Consider the following 18,389-nt stretch of genomic DNA (forward strand, 5'->3'; position numbering starts at 1 on the left):
CGCATTATTTCTATTAATACATTGTAATATAAAATTAAATGGTTCAACTCACCATAATGCAGAATCAGTGGGAGCCCTGAGGATGTCACTTGCCATGTCGCCTGCCACCAAATGTGGATTGTCACTTGTCACCAAATGCGGATTGTTACTTGCCACGTCACCTGCCACACATTGCGGATTGTCACTTGCCACGTAGCCTGCCACACATTGCAGATTGCCACTTGCCATGTCACCTGCCACACATTGCGGATTGTCACTTGCCACGTCGCCTGCCACCAGATGCGGATTGCCACGTAGCCTGCCACACATTGCGGATTGCCACTTGCCACGTCACCTGCCACACATCGCGGATTGTCACTTGCCAAGTTGCCTGACCCACATTGCGGATTGCCACTTGCCACGTCACCTGCCACACATTGGGGATTGTCACTTGCCACGTCACCTGCCACACATTGCGGATTGTGACTTGCCACGTCACCTGCCACACATTGCGGATTGTCACTTGCCACGTCGCCTGCCACCAGATGCGGATTGCCACGTAGCCTGCCACACATTGCGGATTGCCACTTGCCACGTCACCTGCCACACATTGCGGATTGTCACTTGCCAAGTTGCCTGACCCACATTGCGGATTGCCACTTGCCACGTCACCTGCCACACATTGGGGATTGTCACTTGCCACGTCACCTGCCACACATTGCGGATTGTCACTTGCCACGTTGCCTGCCACACATTGCGGATTGCCACTTGCCACGTCACCTGCCACACATTGCGGATTGTCACTTGCCACGTTGCCTGCCACACATTGCGGATTGCCACTTGCCACGTCACCTGCCACACATTGCGGATTGTCACTTGCCACGTTGCCTGCAACATATTGCGGATTGCCACGTAGCCTGCCACACATTGCGGATTGTCACTTGCCACGTCACCTGCCACACATTGCGGATTGTCACTTGCCACGTCAACTGCCACACATTACGGATTGTCACTTGCCACGTCACCTGCCACACATTGCGGATTGCCACTTGCCACGTAGCCTGCCACACATTGCGGATTGTCACCTACTGGTGGTCTTTTGTTGGGTCCCAGAGTGAACATAGGCAGCAGAGAGATGATGCAATCTCTCTGCTGCACACAGCTTCCTACACAGTGAGGGCGGAACTGGAGGGACGCAGGGCAGTGAGAGATGATGTCATCTCCCTGCTCCCCTGCCTGCTGGCTTCCTGATTGGCCAGCAGCCCTCCTAAGCCGCCCAGCTGCCCCCCCCTCACCCGTCCACTCAGCGCGGGTACCCGCGGAACCGGCCGCGATTGGACCCGCGGAACCGGCCGCGATTGGACCCGCGGAACCGGCCGCGATTGGACCCGCGGAACCGGCCCGCGGGTACCCGCGGAACCGGCCGCGATTGGAGCCGCGGAACCGGCCGCGGGTACCCGCGGAACCGGCCACGGGTACCCGCGGAACCGGCCGCGATTGGACCCGCGGAACCGGCCCACGGGTACCCGCGGAACCGGCCGCGATTGGACCCGCGGAACCGGCCGTTCTGTCATCAGCTGGCGGTATTCTCGGGGGGGGGCAATTGACCCGTTGCCCCCCCCCTGGATCCGCCCCTGGTTTGGAAACATCAGTTTGTAGATGGATAGAAAACTGGCTAAAAGACAGAATTCAGAGAGTAGTGGTTAATGATTCTTACTCTGAATGGTCTAAGGTTATGGGTGGTGTACCCCAAGGTTCAGTGCTGGGACCCTTACTTTTTAATATCTTTATAAATGATATTGGGTCTGGGATCAAGAGTAACATTTCCGTCTTTGCAGATGACACCAAGCTATGTGGTGCAATAACGTCCTTACAGGATGTCACCAATTTACAAGCAGACCTCAATGCTCTGTCTAATTGGGCGACTATGTGGCAGATGAGGTTTAATGTTGAGAAATGTAAGGTTATGCACTTGGGGGTTAAGAATATGCATGCATCATACACGCTAGGGGGAGTACAACTGGGGGAATCCATAGTGGAGAAGGATCTGGGGGTTTTGGTAGATCATAAGCTCAATAATAGCATGCAATGCCAAGCTGCGGTTTCCAAAGCGAGCAAAGTCCTTTCTTGTATTAAGAGAGGTATGTACTCCAGAGAGAGAGATATAATTTTGCCCCTGTTCAAATCATTAGTAAGACCTCACCTGGAATATGCCGTTCAGTTTTGGGCACCAGTTCTCAAAAAGGATATCGGGGAACTGGAGAAAGTGCAGAGAAGGGCAACCAAACTGATAAGAGGCATGGAGCAACTCAGCTATGAGGAAAGATTAGAGGAACTGAATTTATTCACTCTTGATAAGAGGAGATTAAGGGGGGATTTGATCAACATGTACAAATATATAAGGGGTCCATATAGGGAACTTGGTGTCGAGTTATTCACTTTAAAGTCAACAAAGAGGACAAGGGGGCACTCTTTACGTCTAGAGGAGAAGAGATTTCATCTCCAAATACGGAAAGGTTTCTTCACAGTAAGAGCTGTGAAAATGTGGAATAGACTCCCTCCCTGCAGAGGTGGTTATGGCCAGCTCAGTGGATTGCTTTAAGAAAGGCCTGGATTATTTCCTAAGTGTACGTAATATAACTGGGTACTAAAATTTATAGGTAAAGTTGATCCGGGGAAAATCCAATTGCCTCTCGGGGGATCAGGAAGGAATTTTTTCCCCTGCTTTAGCAAATTGGATCATGCTCTGCTGGGGTTTTTTGCCTTCCTCTGGATCAACTGTGGGTATAGAATTGGGTATATGGGCTGGTATGTGTATGTGTGTATGTATGTGTATGTGTATGTATGTGTGTGTATATATATGTATATGTATATATGTATATATATATATGTATGTGTATATGTATGTATATGTGTATATATGTGTATAGTATATTTTATTTTATTTATTTTTATTTTATTTATTTTTTTGGTTGAACTGGATGGACTTGTGTCTTTTTTCAGCCTGACTAACTATGTAGTTAATTGACGTGGGTTCGGTCTACTAATGCTTGCACTGCCAGCGAGTATGGAGATTAGGCGACCTTGTCTGCGTATTGAAGGCTTGTGCTTCGAAAACAGAGGGAAGTGCACAGAAGTATGTGACAGTTGCTAACGCCTCAGGAGCAGGTCAAATTCTGTATGTGAAGTAAAAATATGTAGTGAAAGAGTGTTTAAGAGAAAGGGGGAAACCCATTGAACTAAACACCTGACTTTATGCACTAGATGTGAAGTCGACTGGTTGGGGTCAAGAACTGAGTTGACCGGGAGCCTGTAGTAAGGTGACATGAGAATTTCGTTTTGACAAGGGGAATTGCAAAGAGCTCTTTGGGGCAAAGCTGGCCCCCTGGTGAAGATACAAGCCCTCGACAATGGGGTTTTTTTTTTTTTGGGAGATACTGTCCAAACCTGGTGCAGGGTGGACTAACTGGTGTTCTAACTGGCCTAAAAAGGGGAAAGCGACAGAAAATGATGAGCAGCCGTGTTGCTACTGGAGACGATGAGTGGCAGTTTGAGCCACTTGCTGAAATGCTTGCAGCGATTGCAAGGAAGCGGCCTTATTTGAATTATGAGGTGAGAATGAATGAATGAGGTGAGCAGCTGTGTTGCTACTGGAGATGAGTGGCCGTATTAAGCTTTAGCAAAGATGCTTGCAACGATTGCAAGAAAGCAGCTTTATTTGAATCTATAAATTAAATTATAAGTGTGTAGGAATGAGGAGAGCAGCCGTGTTGCTACTGGAGATGAGTGGCCGTATTGAGCCATTGCATTGATGCTTGCAGCGATTGCAAGGAGCTTTGTTGAAAGGCGAAAGAAAAGGTTATAGAGGAAATGTGATTATGTAGGAATGACCGTGCGCAACACTGAGCAAATTGGTGGAGAGAATTGTGTATGATCATGTTTGGATAAACTGAGGAAATCAAATGTAAGTACTGCTGAATTCGTACAGTCGATGTGACTAGTTTGAACTGGGTTATAGCTATGGAATAGTCTGCGAAAGATTTGACTCATTTGAGTCGGAGATGCAACAGGATTCGGCTTGGTTGTTAGAGTTGCGTTTGGCAAGGACTGGAATCGTTGCGCCGATGCTGCGACTAGACTCGAATCCTCTGTAGATGCGACTGAGAGGCTCATATATGGGATCCGACCGTATCGCTGAGGATATGGCTGGGTTCAGATTGATTGAATTGTGATGGTGGTTGAAGGGGGTGGTGATTGCCAATGATCCGAAACATAGAAGCGAAGTTGCGACTAGATTCGAATCGGCCGTAGATGCGAGGCGACTACAGGGCTCGTATGACAGATCTGCCCGTATTGCCGATGATATGGCTGGGTTTGAATCGACTAAATGGTGATGGTGGTTTGAAGGGGCTTGTGATTGCCGAGTTTCCAAAACATAGAAGCGAAGTTGCGACTAGATTCGAATCGGCCATAGATGTGAGGTGACTACGGGGCTCGTATGACAGATCTGACTGTATTGCCGATGATATGGCTGGGTTCGAATCAACTAAATGGTGATGGCGGTTGAAGGGGCTTTGTGATTGTCAAGTATCCGAAACATAGAAGCGAAGTTGCGACTAGATTCGAATCGGCCGTAGATGCGAGGTGAGTAAGGGGCTTGAATGTCGGATTTGACCGCATCGCCGTGAAGTGAACGGCTCGAGTAAACCCGCGTTGGGTAGAAAGCAGGAAATACATGAAAGATGACATAGAAAGACTTACGGTGGCGTAAGTGCGACTTTTTGCAAAACGAACATGATAACGTAACTACTAGAGTTTAGAGGAGTGGTAACAATAAACTCCTACCTGCAACAGCGAGTGTGTAGCGGTCCGAGCGTGGGACAATCAATGAAGATATACGACCGATCTCAAAGGTACAACTGCGTGGACACGCAGTGAGTTGGCAGAGTCAGCCTGTGCAATGCATTTGACACGAATCAGCTTAAAAAATGTATGAGATGAATCTGATATAAATTGGCAGTAAGGAGTATCTGATACGAATTGGTTGTAGAGTGTATGCCATTCCTTACTGTGAAACCAAACACCTATCAACCACCCATCCCCCCAGGCTAGTCAAGTGCAGGTTTAATTACACCCCAATCAGCCACAGAAACCCATACAAACAATACCTGTTTATCTCAAAAAAGGATGAGAACAGTGAATCTTATAACTAGTGAAGCATATGGCGAGTGTTATTGGAGAACGACCGACAGCGACTCGGAGGCTTGGATCTATGAATGAATCGTATGTTTGGTAGAAGGAATTTACGAATGTACTATGCCTGTGCCGAAAGATGTCGGGACATGAGTGTCAACAACTCAGAGGTAGGTTTTGCGAAAGGGGTGCAGGATAGTAAGCATGATAAGCCGCAATTTTGCACATGATATGAAAAGATTCAGATACTACTTATCTGCGACCATGAGCGGGAACTGCCGACGAAGACCACGAATGAAGAAGCCGAAGTGCACCTGCGATTGGACGCACAGATAGTCGACCGTGAGGGATCTGAGAAGAGTCAACCCCTTGATGTGCAGTACCTTGCACTGGAACCGACACAGACCGTTGTGGGTGGTCTGATTATATACCCTCTGGGCTCCTCCCATAATTACGGGCCACCATACTGGCCCTCTTATTTATGGTCGGAGCCCTCCGCTGTAAGAGATATGAAAGAACACATAAACACGTCACAAGACTAACAACATAAAATAGACCTGAATTGTGCCCTTGGTCTGCTGTAAGGTAAGCCCTGGTGAGCTGGGCGGTGAGCCCTGGTCTGCTGGGCGATATGCCAAGAGAAGGCCGCAAAAAAGACTTAGTTTAGGGAGGTCTATTGTGGGTGGTCTGATTATATACCCTCCGGGCTCCTCCCATAATTACGGGCCACCATACTGGCCCTCTTATATATATATATATATATCGAGTCCTGTGAGAACGCGTGGGAACGGCGTCCCTGCACTTTTTTTTACAGCAGGAATGCCATTCCCTTTTCAGGACTAGAGCCACCGGAGCCGATCCTTCACTTAGCATTGATGCCCAACATCGCCGTATAGTGAAGGACAGCGTCCTCCCCTCCCTCAGTCCTCCTCCTCCAGAAGCCACGGCTATACTATATGCCAATCTGCCGTGCTAGATCCCCGCTTCAATACTGTCATTGGATGCTAGAACCGCCATTGTCCTAACAACCAATGACATCACCTGTGCTCATCAGCAAGTTCCTCCGCCCTCCTTTTTCCCCTCTGCAGCATGCTCCTTCGTCAAAGACTTATCAAGGTACACATTTTTCTACTTTGTGATGGCTCAGTCACAACTCTGATGGGGAATTCTGGGAACACTCTGATGGGGATACCTGCTCTCTGATGGGGGGCACTCTGATGGGAACACCTGCTTTCTGGTGGAAGGAATAGTCCCCCATCATTGTGTCAGTGGGAGGAATCGAACAAGGGAAAGATCATCACCCATTGTGGTGATTATTCTGTTAGTTTGACAAGTTAACTTATTTTTGTTTTTGTAAACTGGCACTTTACAATAAATGTTCCACTTTTGGTGGGGGGGTGGATCTAGGGTGGGAGTTTCCACACTTTATGTGTTATATAATACATAGAGCACTTTAATGTATATTGATTTGAGATTTATAATACTTTTCATCATTTTTATTAATATTCTTTGCAGATATTGTATTAGATGAATTTTGTATGGGTTTGTGATTTTTTTTCATTAATTATTTAGATTAGGGTAGCTTGCACAGGGCACTTTACATTATTTCTGAAAAAGCTAATATGACATTGCACACATTACAGTTGTGAGCACTGATCGAGAGGCATAAAAAGGGTCAGCACTGTCTATTCTCTTATTCTTAGACAGTTTTTGATTTTATATCAAATTAGGATACCAGCTATCCCCACTGATTTTCATTAGTTTTTCATATAGTTGTTTACTCACTCCTTGGTGCAGTTTTATACTAAATTTCCCTGATATGGTGGGACAGTGTTGTTACTCTAGGGTAGAATTTGTGTTAGTCTAGATATTCTTTTGTCTATTGAAATAGCTGGGAACTAGGAATGGGCTCGGGCGTGTTCAGGATCCCACCTCCCCGATCCTGGCAGGAAGCTGACACTGCTCACCACTAATCACAGGCAGTGAGACATTTCTCAGTCCCCAGTAGGGATGAGCTTCGTGTTCGAGTCGAATCGGCTGTTTGTCCGTTCGGCGAAGTCCGAACATTTTGGTCCGTTCGCGACAAATTCGTGTGGCGCTCACGGCCCACAATGCACTGCGATGGTGCAGTGCAATGTGGGCTCATGATTGGCCAAGCATGCACTGTGACCCCGCATGCTTGGCCAATCGCAGCGCCAGCAGCGAGGAGAGCCATGATTGGCCACAGGCAGGATGCCTGTGGCCAATCATAGCTCAGGCTGTGTAGTGCACGCCCCACACTATATAAGGCTGCCAGCGCGGCGGCCTTGTGTAGTGTGTTGGCGTTTGAAGCAGTGGGTGTTCTGTGTACCTTCAACACAGTATACACCGATCGTTTTCGGCCGATTTTCGATCTTGCTGTTGTGTAGTGGTTGTTGTCTGCGTGCCCTGACCGCAGTATACACCACTATATTCACCTCACCTATATAGCCAGTGATCTATCTTTTATAATAGAGCTTGCAGTCAGTAGTGTTAGGAGCTTGTGTGTGCTGTCTGCGTGCTCTGTACCCAGTACATACCGCTATATCCACCTACATAGCTGTTCTCTATTTGAGCCCACTTGCCATCTGCAGGAGTTATTGGAAGTTGTGTGTGCCTCCAGCACAGCACAGTATACATCTGTATATACCCCTTTATCTCTGGTGTTCTATAATAAAGGCATCTGCAGGAGTTAGTGGGTGTTCTGTGTACCTTCAACACAGTACACACTGATCGTTTTCGGACGATTTTCGATCTTGCTGTTGTGTAGTGGTTGTTGTCTGCGTGCCCTGACCGCAGTATACACCGCTATATTCACCTCACCTATATAGCTAGTGATCTATCTTTTATAATAGAGCTTGCAGTCAGTAGTGTTAGGAGCTTGTGCGTGCTGTCTGTGTGCTCTGTACCCAGTACATACCGCTATATCCACCTACATAGCTCTTCTCTATTTGAGACCACTTGCCATCTGCAGGAGTTATTGGAAGTTGTGTGTGCCTCCAGCACAGCACAGTATACATCTGTATATACCCCTTTATCTCTGGTGTTCTATAATAAAGGCATCTGCAGGAGTTAGTGGATGTTGTGTGCCTCTAGCACAATATACACTACCCAACTTCTTTTTTACCCAACTCCCTTCAGGCCATTACCATGTCTGGAAGGCCAGCAAGGAGAGGCAGAGAGGTGCGAGCCGATAAAAGAGGGCAAGCAGGCTCTGTGTCTAGAGACAACAGTGCTGGTCATGGACGCGGTGCATTGTCATCAGCACGTGGCCATGGGACACGCTTGTCCTTCTTTTCGGCAGCTGGACATGTTGAGCCGCAACATGCCAACGACTTGGTAGAGTGGATGACCAAGCCCTCTTCATCCTCCTCATCCTCTCTCACCCAGTCTCAGGGTACTAGCAAAGCAGCTGCCAACGCATCGTCTTCCCTCCTCTCAATGTCATCATCAGTGACTCCTTCCCTAGACCCACCACGTCCTCCTGAGGAGTCTCCTGAACTCTTTGAGCACAGTGTTGGGTACATGCTCCAGGAGGATGCCCAGTGTTTTGTGGGCTCTGATGATGACACTCAGCTAGAGGAAGGCAGTAGCGTGAGCGCAGAGAGAGGGGATGCTCAAGAAGGACAGCAATCTGGCAGTCATGTTCCACAAGCTGCAGCATACTGCCAGGTTTGCTACAGCGATGAAGAGGGAGGGGATGATGAGGGCACTGACTCCACGTGGGTGCCTGGAAGGAGAGAGGAGGAGGAGGCACATGTCCAACGAGGCAGGATGCCCTCCGGGGGCCAGCTTAGGGGCAGCACACCGACTGAATCACACCGCAGAGCTCCGCCTGTGCAGGGCGCTGCCTCTGCGCGTTATTCTAAAAGTTCTTTGGTGTGGGCCTTTTTTGAGACGAGTGCATCAGATCACACCGCTGCTATTTGCAACATATGTCTCAAGCGTATCTCGCGTGGCCAAAACATCAGCCGCTTAGGCACCACATGCTTGACCAGACATATGTTGACCTGCCATGCAGCTCATTGGCAAGCGTACCTCAAAGACCCACACCACAGAACAAAGCGGACCTCTCCTTGCTCCTCCTCAGCTGGCATCTCCAACCCCACTAGACCTTCAGTCCTCTCTGAAACCTGCTCTGAGAGGAATGAAGGTGTAGAATTAGGTGTGTCACAGCCAAGTGCTTCCGGGAACTCTGCTAGAGGTACACCCATGTCCGATTATAGCAGGCAAATGTCCTTGCCCCAGCTGCTGGACCGGCGAAAGAAGTTCACTCCCAGCCATCCACATGCCCAGCGGTTGAATGCTAGCTTGGCTAAATTGCTAGCACTTCAACTGCTGCCTGTTGGTAGACTCGGCCCCCTTCCGTGAGTTTGTACAATGTGCGGTTCCTCAGTGGCAGGTCCCCAAACGCCACTTTTTCTCACGGAAGGCGATTCCGGCTCTCTACCGGCATGTGGAAGGCAATGTCCTTGCCTCGCTGGACAGGGCGGTCAGCGGTAAGGTGCATATTACCGCTGACTCATGGTCCAGCAGGCACGGGCAGGGACGTTACCTGTCTTTCACGGCCCATTGGGTCACTCTTCTGGCAGCTGGGAAGGATGCAGGACAAGGTGCAGTAGTGTTGGAGGTTGTTCCGCCACCACGCCTCCAAAATGCTAATATTGGTTGTGACACACCTCTCTCCTCCACCCCCTCCTCTTCTTCTTCCTCCATGGCCTCTTCCAGTGCTCTGTCCTCAGAATCAGCGGTGCTTCATAGGCGTTCCAGGGGCTACGCAAGTACGCAGGCAAAACGATGCCATGCCGTGCTTGCGCTGGTTTGTTTGGGGGACAGGAGCCACACTGGGGCGGATGTTTTGTCAGCTCTGCAGGGGCAGGCCGAGAGGTGGTTGACGCCATGCCAGCTTAAGCCAGGAATGGTGGTTTGTGACAATGGCACCAACCTCCTCTCCGCCCTCTGACAGGGACAACTGACCCATGTGCCCTGTGTAGCTCACGTCCTTAACCTGGTGGTGCAGTGGTTCTTGGGCAGGTACCCCGGCTTACAGGATGTCCTGAAGCAGGCCAGGAAAGTCTGTGTGCATTTCCGCCGATCATTTAATGCCTGTGCTCGGCTGGCTGAGCTCCAAAAGGAGTTGAATCTGCCCAAGAACCACCTTATATGTGACATGCCCACCAGATGGAACTCAACGTTGGCCATGCTGCAGCGGCTGCACACGCAGCAGAGGGCCATCAATGAGTACCTGTGCGACTACGGCACCAGGACAGGGTCAGGGGAGCTCGGTTTTTTCTCACCACGCCAGTGGGGCATGATCAGGGATGCATGCACTGTCCTGTCACCGTTTGAGGAGGCCACAAGGATGGTGAGCAGTGACAGTGCATGCATCAGTGACACTGCACCTCTTGTCCACCTCTTGGAGCATACGCTGCGTGGAATAATGGACAGGGCACTTGAGGCAGAACAGAGGCAGGAAGAGGAGGACTTCCTTGCCTCTCAAGGCCCCCTTTATCCAGACAGTGTTACTGCTGTGCCACCCATCACACAGGAAGAGGATGAGGAGGAGGAAGAGGAGGAGGAGGATGATTGTGTCAGCATGGAGGTGGAGGCTGGCACTCAGCATCAGCAGCAGCAGCAGCAGCAGCAGCAGTCTTGTAGGGATGATTTACAGTCCCAAGAAACACGTGGACTTGTACGTGGCTGGGAGGAGGTAGCTGCGGATCATGTTGTCCTTAGTGACCCAGAGGACTCCGGACCGAATGCCTCAGCTAACCTATGCTGCATGGCCTCCCTGATCCTGCAAAGCCTGCGGAAGGATCCTCGTATTCTTCGGATTAAGGAGAGGGACCATTACTGGCTGGCCACTCTCCTTGATCCACGGTACAAGGGTAAGGTTGCCGACCTTATCTTGCCATCGCAGAGGGAGCAGAGGATGAGACATCTCTGGGAGGCCTTGCAGAAAGGTCTGTGCAACGCGTTCCCAGAGACTGGGAGGTTACAAACTCCTGGTCCTGGACAACGTGTTGCTGAGGCATCAGTCAGAAGGAGCGGTGGAGAAGGTGGCCGTCTGACTGATGCTTTCAGACAATTTTTTAGTCCGCAGCCCCAAGGTATGATCGGTTCCAGCACCCATCGCCAGCGTCTGATTTACATGGTGCAGGAATACCTAGGGGCAAGGTCAGACTTGGACACCTTTCCCACCGAAAATCCCCTGGCTTACTGGGTCTTGAGGATGGATCACTGGCCAGAGCTTGCACAGTATGCAATTGAGCTACTGGCCTGTCCTGCATCCAGTGTTCTTTCGGAACGCACCTTCAGTGCTGCTGGTGGCTTTGTTACCGATCACAGGGTGCGCCTGTCCACTGAATCAGTTGATCGACTGACCTTCATCAAGATGAACCAGTCTTGGATCACCCACAGCTACCAAGCACCTGAAGCTGATGTAACAGAATAATTTTTTTTGAAATATCACATCCCTTCAAGACTGCCTATGCTGATGCTGAGTGACTGTCCTGTTATGTTGATTGTCTATCCTCTTCCTCCTCCGCTGATATGTTGGAAGAACATTTCTGGCTCTGGTTGATGCCATCAGCCCAATTTTTCTGCCCCTGTTTAACAGGGGCGTTTAAGTACAATTTTTGATGCAATGCTTTGCAGCAGGGCTAATTCCTGCAATCAAACAAGAGTATATGGGAGAGGTTGCAGTGTGGTGGCACCAGCACCAGTGCCTAAGGCCCAATTTTTCTGCCCCTGTTTAACAGGGGCGTTTAATTACAATTTTTGATGCAATGCTTTGCAGCAGGGCTAATTCCTGCACTAAAACTAGAGTATATGGCAGAGGTTGCAGTGTGGTGGCACCAGCACCAGTGCCTGAGGCCCAATTTTTCTGCCCCTGTTTAACAGGGGCGTTTAAGTACAATTTTTGATGCAATGCTTTGCAGCAGGGCTAATTCCTGCAAAAAAAATAAAGTATATGGCAGAGGTTGCAGTGTGGTGGCACCAGCACCAGTGCCTAAGGCCCAATTTTTCTGCCCCTGTTTAACAGGGGCATTTAAGTACAATTTTTGATGCAATGCTTTGCAGCAGGGCTAATTCCTGCAATAAAACTAGAGTATATGGGAGAGGTTGCAGTGTGGTGGCACCAGCAGCAGTGCCTAAGGCCAAATTTTTCTGCCCCTGTTTAACAGGGACATGTAATTACAATTCTTGATATAATATTTCACAGGAGGGCCCCTTCCTGTGCCCACCCAGAGTATCGGTGAGGACTTATAGTGTTGCGGCACCAGCACCACAACCACCAAAGGTAAATTTTTCTACCACTGTTCAACAATGGCATGTAATTACAATTCTTGATATAATTGTTCACAGCAGGGCGCTCCAGCACCCACCAAGAGTCACTTTGAGGGCTTACAATGTTGTGGCAAAACCAACACCTTGTTCCACCATTTCTGCAGAGCATATAGGGCAGGCCCCTACTTTCAAACATCCAATTTACAAACATCTCCTACTTGCAAACGGAAGGAGACAACAGCAAGTGAGATGAAAAAAGATGGACGACAAAACAAATTATACAGGGGTGATAACCCTGTCTTGTTTGCACCGCCTGTATACTGCTGTTCTGAGTATATAGGGCCTGGGGGCCACACGCATTTCCTTTTTTTAATATGGGTACAGGGTTCCCCTTAATATGCGTACAAGACCCAAATAGGCTGGTAATGGGCAGGGAGGGCTACCCATGCCATTTTTCTCAATGATTTTTAACCATATTGCAGGAACCAGATATAACATTAAAACCGCAAGCAGTTTTAAATGGTGTTATTTCCGTTTAATGTCATTTTGTGCAGGGACTGTTCTAAACACGGGAAACACGTGGCACTTCACAGGCATACTACAGACACCCCCCAGGCACCATATTTAAAGGAATATTTCACTTTTTTTTCACTTTAATCGTCATTAAAATCAGTGCTCTCGCCAAAACGGCCATTTTCTAAAACATTTTAGGCATTGACCCATGTCCCCTGGGGCAGGAGCCAGGTCCCCAAACCCTTTTTAGGACAGTATCTTGCATATTAGCCGTTAAAATTAGCACTTTTAATTTCGAACGTTCGAGTCCCATAGACTTCAATGGGGTTCTAAAGTTCGTTCGAATTTGGGGTCCGTTCGAAAGTTCTGGTGCGAACCGAACCGGGGGGTGTTCGGCTCATCCCTAGTCCCCAGCTGCACAGATCAGCAAATGTCTCACTGCCTGTGATTAGCTGTGTGCAGTGTCGGCTTCCTGGCAGGATCGGGCAGGTGGGATCCTGAACATGCCTGAGTCCATCTCTACTGAGAACAATGCTAAGTCAGCAGAGACACAGAACACAGAAAGTCATCAGCTCACAAGTCTTCTGGCAGGAACAATGCACTTTGAACATATATAAATGCTTTCAGTGGTATACTTAACAAACTGAAAGGAAGCAAATAAGAAAATTACATTATTAGTGCTCACATACACATTAAGGCTTTCCTAAAACAGTTATGCAACCGTTTTTTACCTTTAGGGTCAAAAATCTGAAATCTGTTGACATCTCCATTTATAAATAGGGTGACATTGTACATGAATTCATCGACCAGAAATATGTTTCTAGGTGCACCTTTTTCAGAGCTTTGCTTATATAAGAGTGTGATCTACAGGATGGAAAGATACCAATATGATTAAACAGCAACAGCAGTCAAAAAAACACAAGAATAAAATATTTTTTGCAAAACATTGCAAAAATTTCCAAAAGAAAGTGTAGTTTGTCCCCAAATATCAATGTGTGTGATACATATGTTATCTTAAAGAGGTTGTAAGCCCAATAAAAAATAAATAAATAAAAATTGAAAAAAACCTGTAAGACAAATGCAAAATGAGCTAGTATGCATTACACACCAGCTCATTATGAAATACTTACCTGGAAGCTGTTGCAGGGGTGCCTAAACACTGCTGAGATGGCTGACATCTTTCCCAGAGTTTCTTCCGGGTTCGCGGGCTGCGGTGCTGTGATTGGCTGGCCCTGTTATGACGTCACTCCTGTGCATGCTGTTGACAGCACGGGGCTCGGAAGGAACAGCACCCATGACCGTTCCTTCAGAGAGCATGTGCCAGTAATGTCACTGGCTGCATGTAATGTAAATATTTCCTAAACAGTACACGTTTATGGGATATTTTCACTACCTACAGATCAGCCTTATTATAGGCTTACTTATAGATAAAGGCAGTAGTGTATTTAAATTTTGTGCTGCCCTAGGCTTGACTAAACTCATGCACCCCCTAATTTAAATATGACCCACCCCTTTCTGTCAAGACCACACCCCTTGCTGTTTAAGACCCGCCCTGAAATTTTCTAGTGGGGATACTAGTTCTGAGGGCCTGGGGGGGGGGGGCAATGGATTCCCTTAATTTTCATAGCTTTCCTCTCACTTCCTGATACTGGAAGTGAAGGGAAATCTCTGAAATGGGACAGAGATGGTAAAAAATAAACTGACAAGGGCTATAACCCTCCCTTATTCTATCCAAAATGAAAAAAAATGCCTATAGTTCTATTTTAAGCACAAATTTCTGATAATTTTATGGAGAGGACTAAGAAGATATAATCATGCCAACGGTGCAGCAGAAAACATATAGCGCAGTGAGGACCAGGATGATAGGACAATCAAAATTAGAAGCAGCGCCCCCCCCCACATTTGTGGAATGCCGGCCGCCCGCATACCGGAAGCAGTGCAGCCGCTTTATGGGGGTGCAAGACTAATATGCCTCTCAACCCAGTCCGCCACCATAAGACTGGCGCTACACTAACAGTGTAGTGTAAGCAGATAGGGACTCTGTCCGTGCTGCCCCCTGCAAAGTGTTGCCCGCGGCCTGGGCCTTGGTGGTCTAGGCCAGGGCACAGCATTGGGTAAAGGTCAGCAAAGGAAGTTTACTTCCTCTTTAAGTAATGACAAAGTTATTGCAGAATCAAAAGGTCCATAGTGGAAAAGTAAATACTGACTTGATCTACATAGTACGATAGATGAAGTGGTTAATTAAGTTATACATGACTTCAAACTAAGCTGAAGAATAATGACTTCAAAATGCATAAGCCACACCCTTACTAACCCACAAAAACCTTCTCTCACCACATCAAAGTGGGCTGAATCTATGATGATCTCAGAAGCCTCTCGAATGTCACTGTTTGTTGTGAAGACAACCTGGCCCCCAGAAGTAGAAGCAAGGTCAGTATAGAGGTCAAATCTATCCGGGCTCAACACTTCCCTCTTGCTTCTCTTCACAGTAGTCCGAGATGGGTCTTCTGTGATCAGGAAAGATACCTACAACGACATGAAGAATATTCCAGGTTTGTCTACTTACAAATGTTTACCTCTGAATTACAAGTTCACAAATTGCATCTTCAAAAAGGTTGGCAAAAGCCAACTGCAAGAGGCTGAAACCAACATCAATCAGAATTCTTTTGTTGTGGTTCTGACTGCTCCAAATGGGTAAAAGTTTAAAAAAGTGATGTATTGCTATGAACTACTGGAATTTGAACATAATCATTGAAGCTTTGCACTGCTTAATTATAATAATTTATGTGTATTGGACTGAGGCTACATTGGAGCTATACCTGACAGATATTTGGCACCAGATACTTTTTCTCCTCAGCAATATATAGCAGTCTTGTGATTTCTATTAGTGTGTGGTTAAAGCTTGTAGGAGGAGTTTTCATTCTCCCTGATTGTCCTATGAGGCTGCAGGACCCCTGACCCTCTGTCTGGACAGTGCTGATTTTCTCTGTGCTGATCACATGCACTTCCCCAAAAAAAAAACTCTCTAGCAATACACACCAAACTGAGCATGTGCAGCTTGCCCACAAGGCTCTGTACTATCAGGAGATGGATTGGGGACTGTGAAAGAAGGGGAGGATCAGAGTACATAGGATCAAACAGCCTTTTTACACAATGCAGAGGATTAACCCCTTAGGTTCCTCAGGGAGTATAACAAGCATGCTTTACTGCATATACAGACTGATTATATACAGATTTTGCTGTTGTGGGTTTAGTAACACTTTGTATACATGATGACAATTTTGTCAGTTTTGTAGATGAAATTAAAACTATAAGCATTAGACTGACCTACTATATGTTTTACTCCTGAAAGAGCAGTGAATCCATAAAACGCATACAATCTATTGGGCACTTACTAATATTTGTAGTTGTACAAGGTCTATCAATCATCTTACATGTGTTTTATGGTCATAAGCTCTTTTTTATGAGTTTTTTTTATTGCATTTTATTAATAAAATAACCTTTTATTTATACTTTGGGTTCATATACTGTTTCTTATGTTTTCCTGGCAGCACATTTAATGTCCTTTGTTTTTCCTTAGGTCTGGTTGTATATTTTGCATTGATTGTGATTGCAGGGAAAGACAATTATGCCATGTACACATGACCAGACTTTTCAACAGGCCACGCGGTCTGCCACAAGGACATGGTTCTGGTTTGTGGCGCCCGGATCAACCAAACACTCGAAGATCACCTGGGACATCTTCTACTTCTACTACAGGTCTGACGGAACAAATCCATCGGACAATTCGATCATGTGTGGGCTCCATCTGACCTTTGCTGTCCAAAAATCTGATGGACTTTAGAAATAGAACATGTTTCAAATTTTTCCACCAGAACTCCGCCGGAGCCAGTTCCTATGGAGAAATCTGCTTGTCTGTATGCTAGTCCAATAGACAAAAACTGACGCTAGGGCAGGTATTCGCTACTGGCTATGAATTTCCTTATTCTAGTCCGGTCGTACGTCATCACGTTCGAATCTGTCGGATTTTGGTGTGCTTGTGTGTGGCCAAGTCCATTTGTTCGGAAAGTCCGTCGGAACTCCGCCGAAAGTCCGTCAGGAAGACCGTCGGACCTAGTCTCACGGAAAGTCCGGAAAAAAATATGTTCTAAGTAAAACTGAAAGCAATTTACAACATTGGATTCAAACACTTAATCCCCTTCAATTTACCTTGATCTTCTTCTCTTGTATTAAAGCCTCCACTGAACTTCTGAGATGAGCATCCTTAGAGGAGGCGTCCGTGAAGACAAAGATCTCAGAGTGGGGAGGAGTGTTGATCAGGGCTAGCTGAGGAGAATAAAGGAAATATAGTATATGTAAACAGGTATATATTTTTCACTTAGTTCCAAAACCATTTTTAATATGATAGTACAAATCTCATAGTGTACAGTCAGGAAAGATTTAATCCAGAATATACAGGACATTTAAACAATACAGATGTTGAGGAAAGGCAAAATGTTTGGTTTGTGTGCCTGTACAGTAGGGAGTAATTTGTCAGTGTATGGATGTTATTGTATCTGGATGGGACAGATCTCATTGCCAGACAGGGATCTGTGTGTCTGGTGTGAGCAAACAGAAGGAAAGGTGCCTGTGTACCAATCGGGGAACTGTGGAGTTCTTGTGATAATTAGCCACTGTGCTGGTCAATTTCTCAGAGGGTCTGTGCTGCACAGCATGACTATAGTATAACTGAGGTTTACTTACTGCTGCACCAACCACCCAACTCCGATTCCTATCCCATTACCATTAAATGAGACCACACCTTTTTGGAGTCATTAGTGGCCGTAGCAGCCCCTTTATTAATCAAAACAAATAATAACATATCAAAACAAGACATCAATAGAATTATCATTTAAACTGATAAAACTGAACTCGTTGGTCTTCTGCAGGGGATTCCCCCTCCCCACCCCATTAACATAACGAGCAACATGCACTGCGGTCGTCTTAACTGTAACTAGGCCTCAAGCTGATGTGCTAGCTCAGAGACAACCAACTCTTGCCCGCAGTGCACCCATTCACCATCTTCCATATAACCATCGTTATATGGCATCCCAGCAACGGGCCCATATCTCCAATGGGTCCCGCATCAACTTCTCAGTGGGGAGGGGTTATCTTCCTTTACCTGCACCGACCAACACCCGCCAACCGCTACGACATCCAGCACCCCTGTGAAAGCAAAAGAGGTTAGCACCTAACCAACCACAGCCCTCTGGGCCAACCAGCGCCCACCAACCCTGCTTAAATAAGGGAGGGAGGGTGGGAATCTTCCTCTGCGCCGACTGTAGCTGGGGCGGGATGAGAGCTCAACTCCCGCACTAAAAACCCCGCCCCCTGGAACTTGCTACCAATCCTGTGCG

General features: G+C 47.2%; 1 protein-coding gene and 1 long non-coding RNA gene across 4 annotated transcripts in view; one reads left to right on the top strand and one right to left on the bottom strand.

Annotated features, from left to right (window-relative positions):
• Positions 1 to 17,209, top strand: part of LOC143939880 (uncharacterized) — an 83,783-nt gene extending 66,574 nt beyond the window's left edge. The window contains exons 2-3 of the long non-coding RNA XR_013263761.1: positions 15,483 to 15,545; positions 16,574 to 17,209. This is a non-coding gene — a long non-coding RNA (uncharacterized LOC143939880). The remainder of the gene's footprint in view (positions 1 to 15,482; positions 15,546 to 16,573) is intronic.
• The window catches only part of VWA7 (von Willebrand factor A domain containing 7), a 149,809-nt gene that overhangs the window by 21,977 nt on the left and 109,443 nt on the right, over positions 1 to 18,389 (bottom strand). For all 3 annotated transcript variants that reach the window (XM_077460996.1, XM_077460977.1, XM_077460986.1), the window contains 3 exons: positions 17,203 to 17,319; positions 15,328 to 15,519; positions 13,725 to 13,857 (listed from right to left, as the gene is read on the bottom strand). In XM_077460996.1, the coding sequence (XP_077317122.1) occupies positions 13,725 to 13,857; positions 15,328 to 15,519; positions 17,203 to 17,319 (442 nt within the window). The remainder of the gene's footprint in view (positions 1 to 13,724; positions 13,858 to 15,327; positions 15,520 to 17,202; positions 17,320 to 18,389) is intronic.

Source organism: Lithobates pipiens, unplaced genomic scaffold, assembly GCF_037356315.1.
Source record: "Lithobates pipiens isolate NorthernLeopardFrog02 unplaced genomic scaffold, aLitPip1_a1.2 Scaffold_1, whole genome shotgun sequence".
Taxonomy (NCBI): Eukaryota; Metazoa; Chordata; class Amphibia; order Anura; family Ranidae; genus Lithobates; species Lithobates pipiens.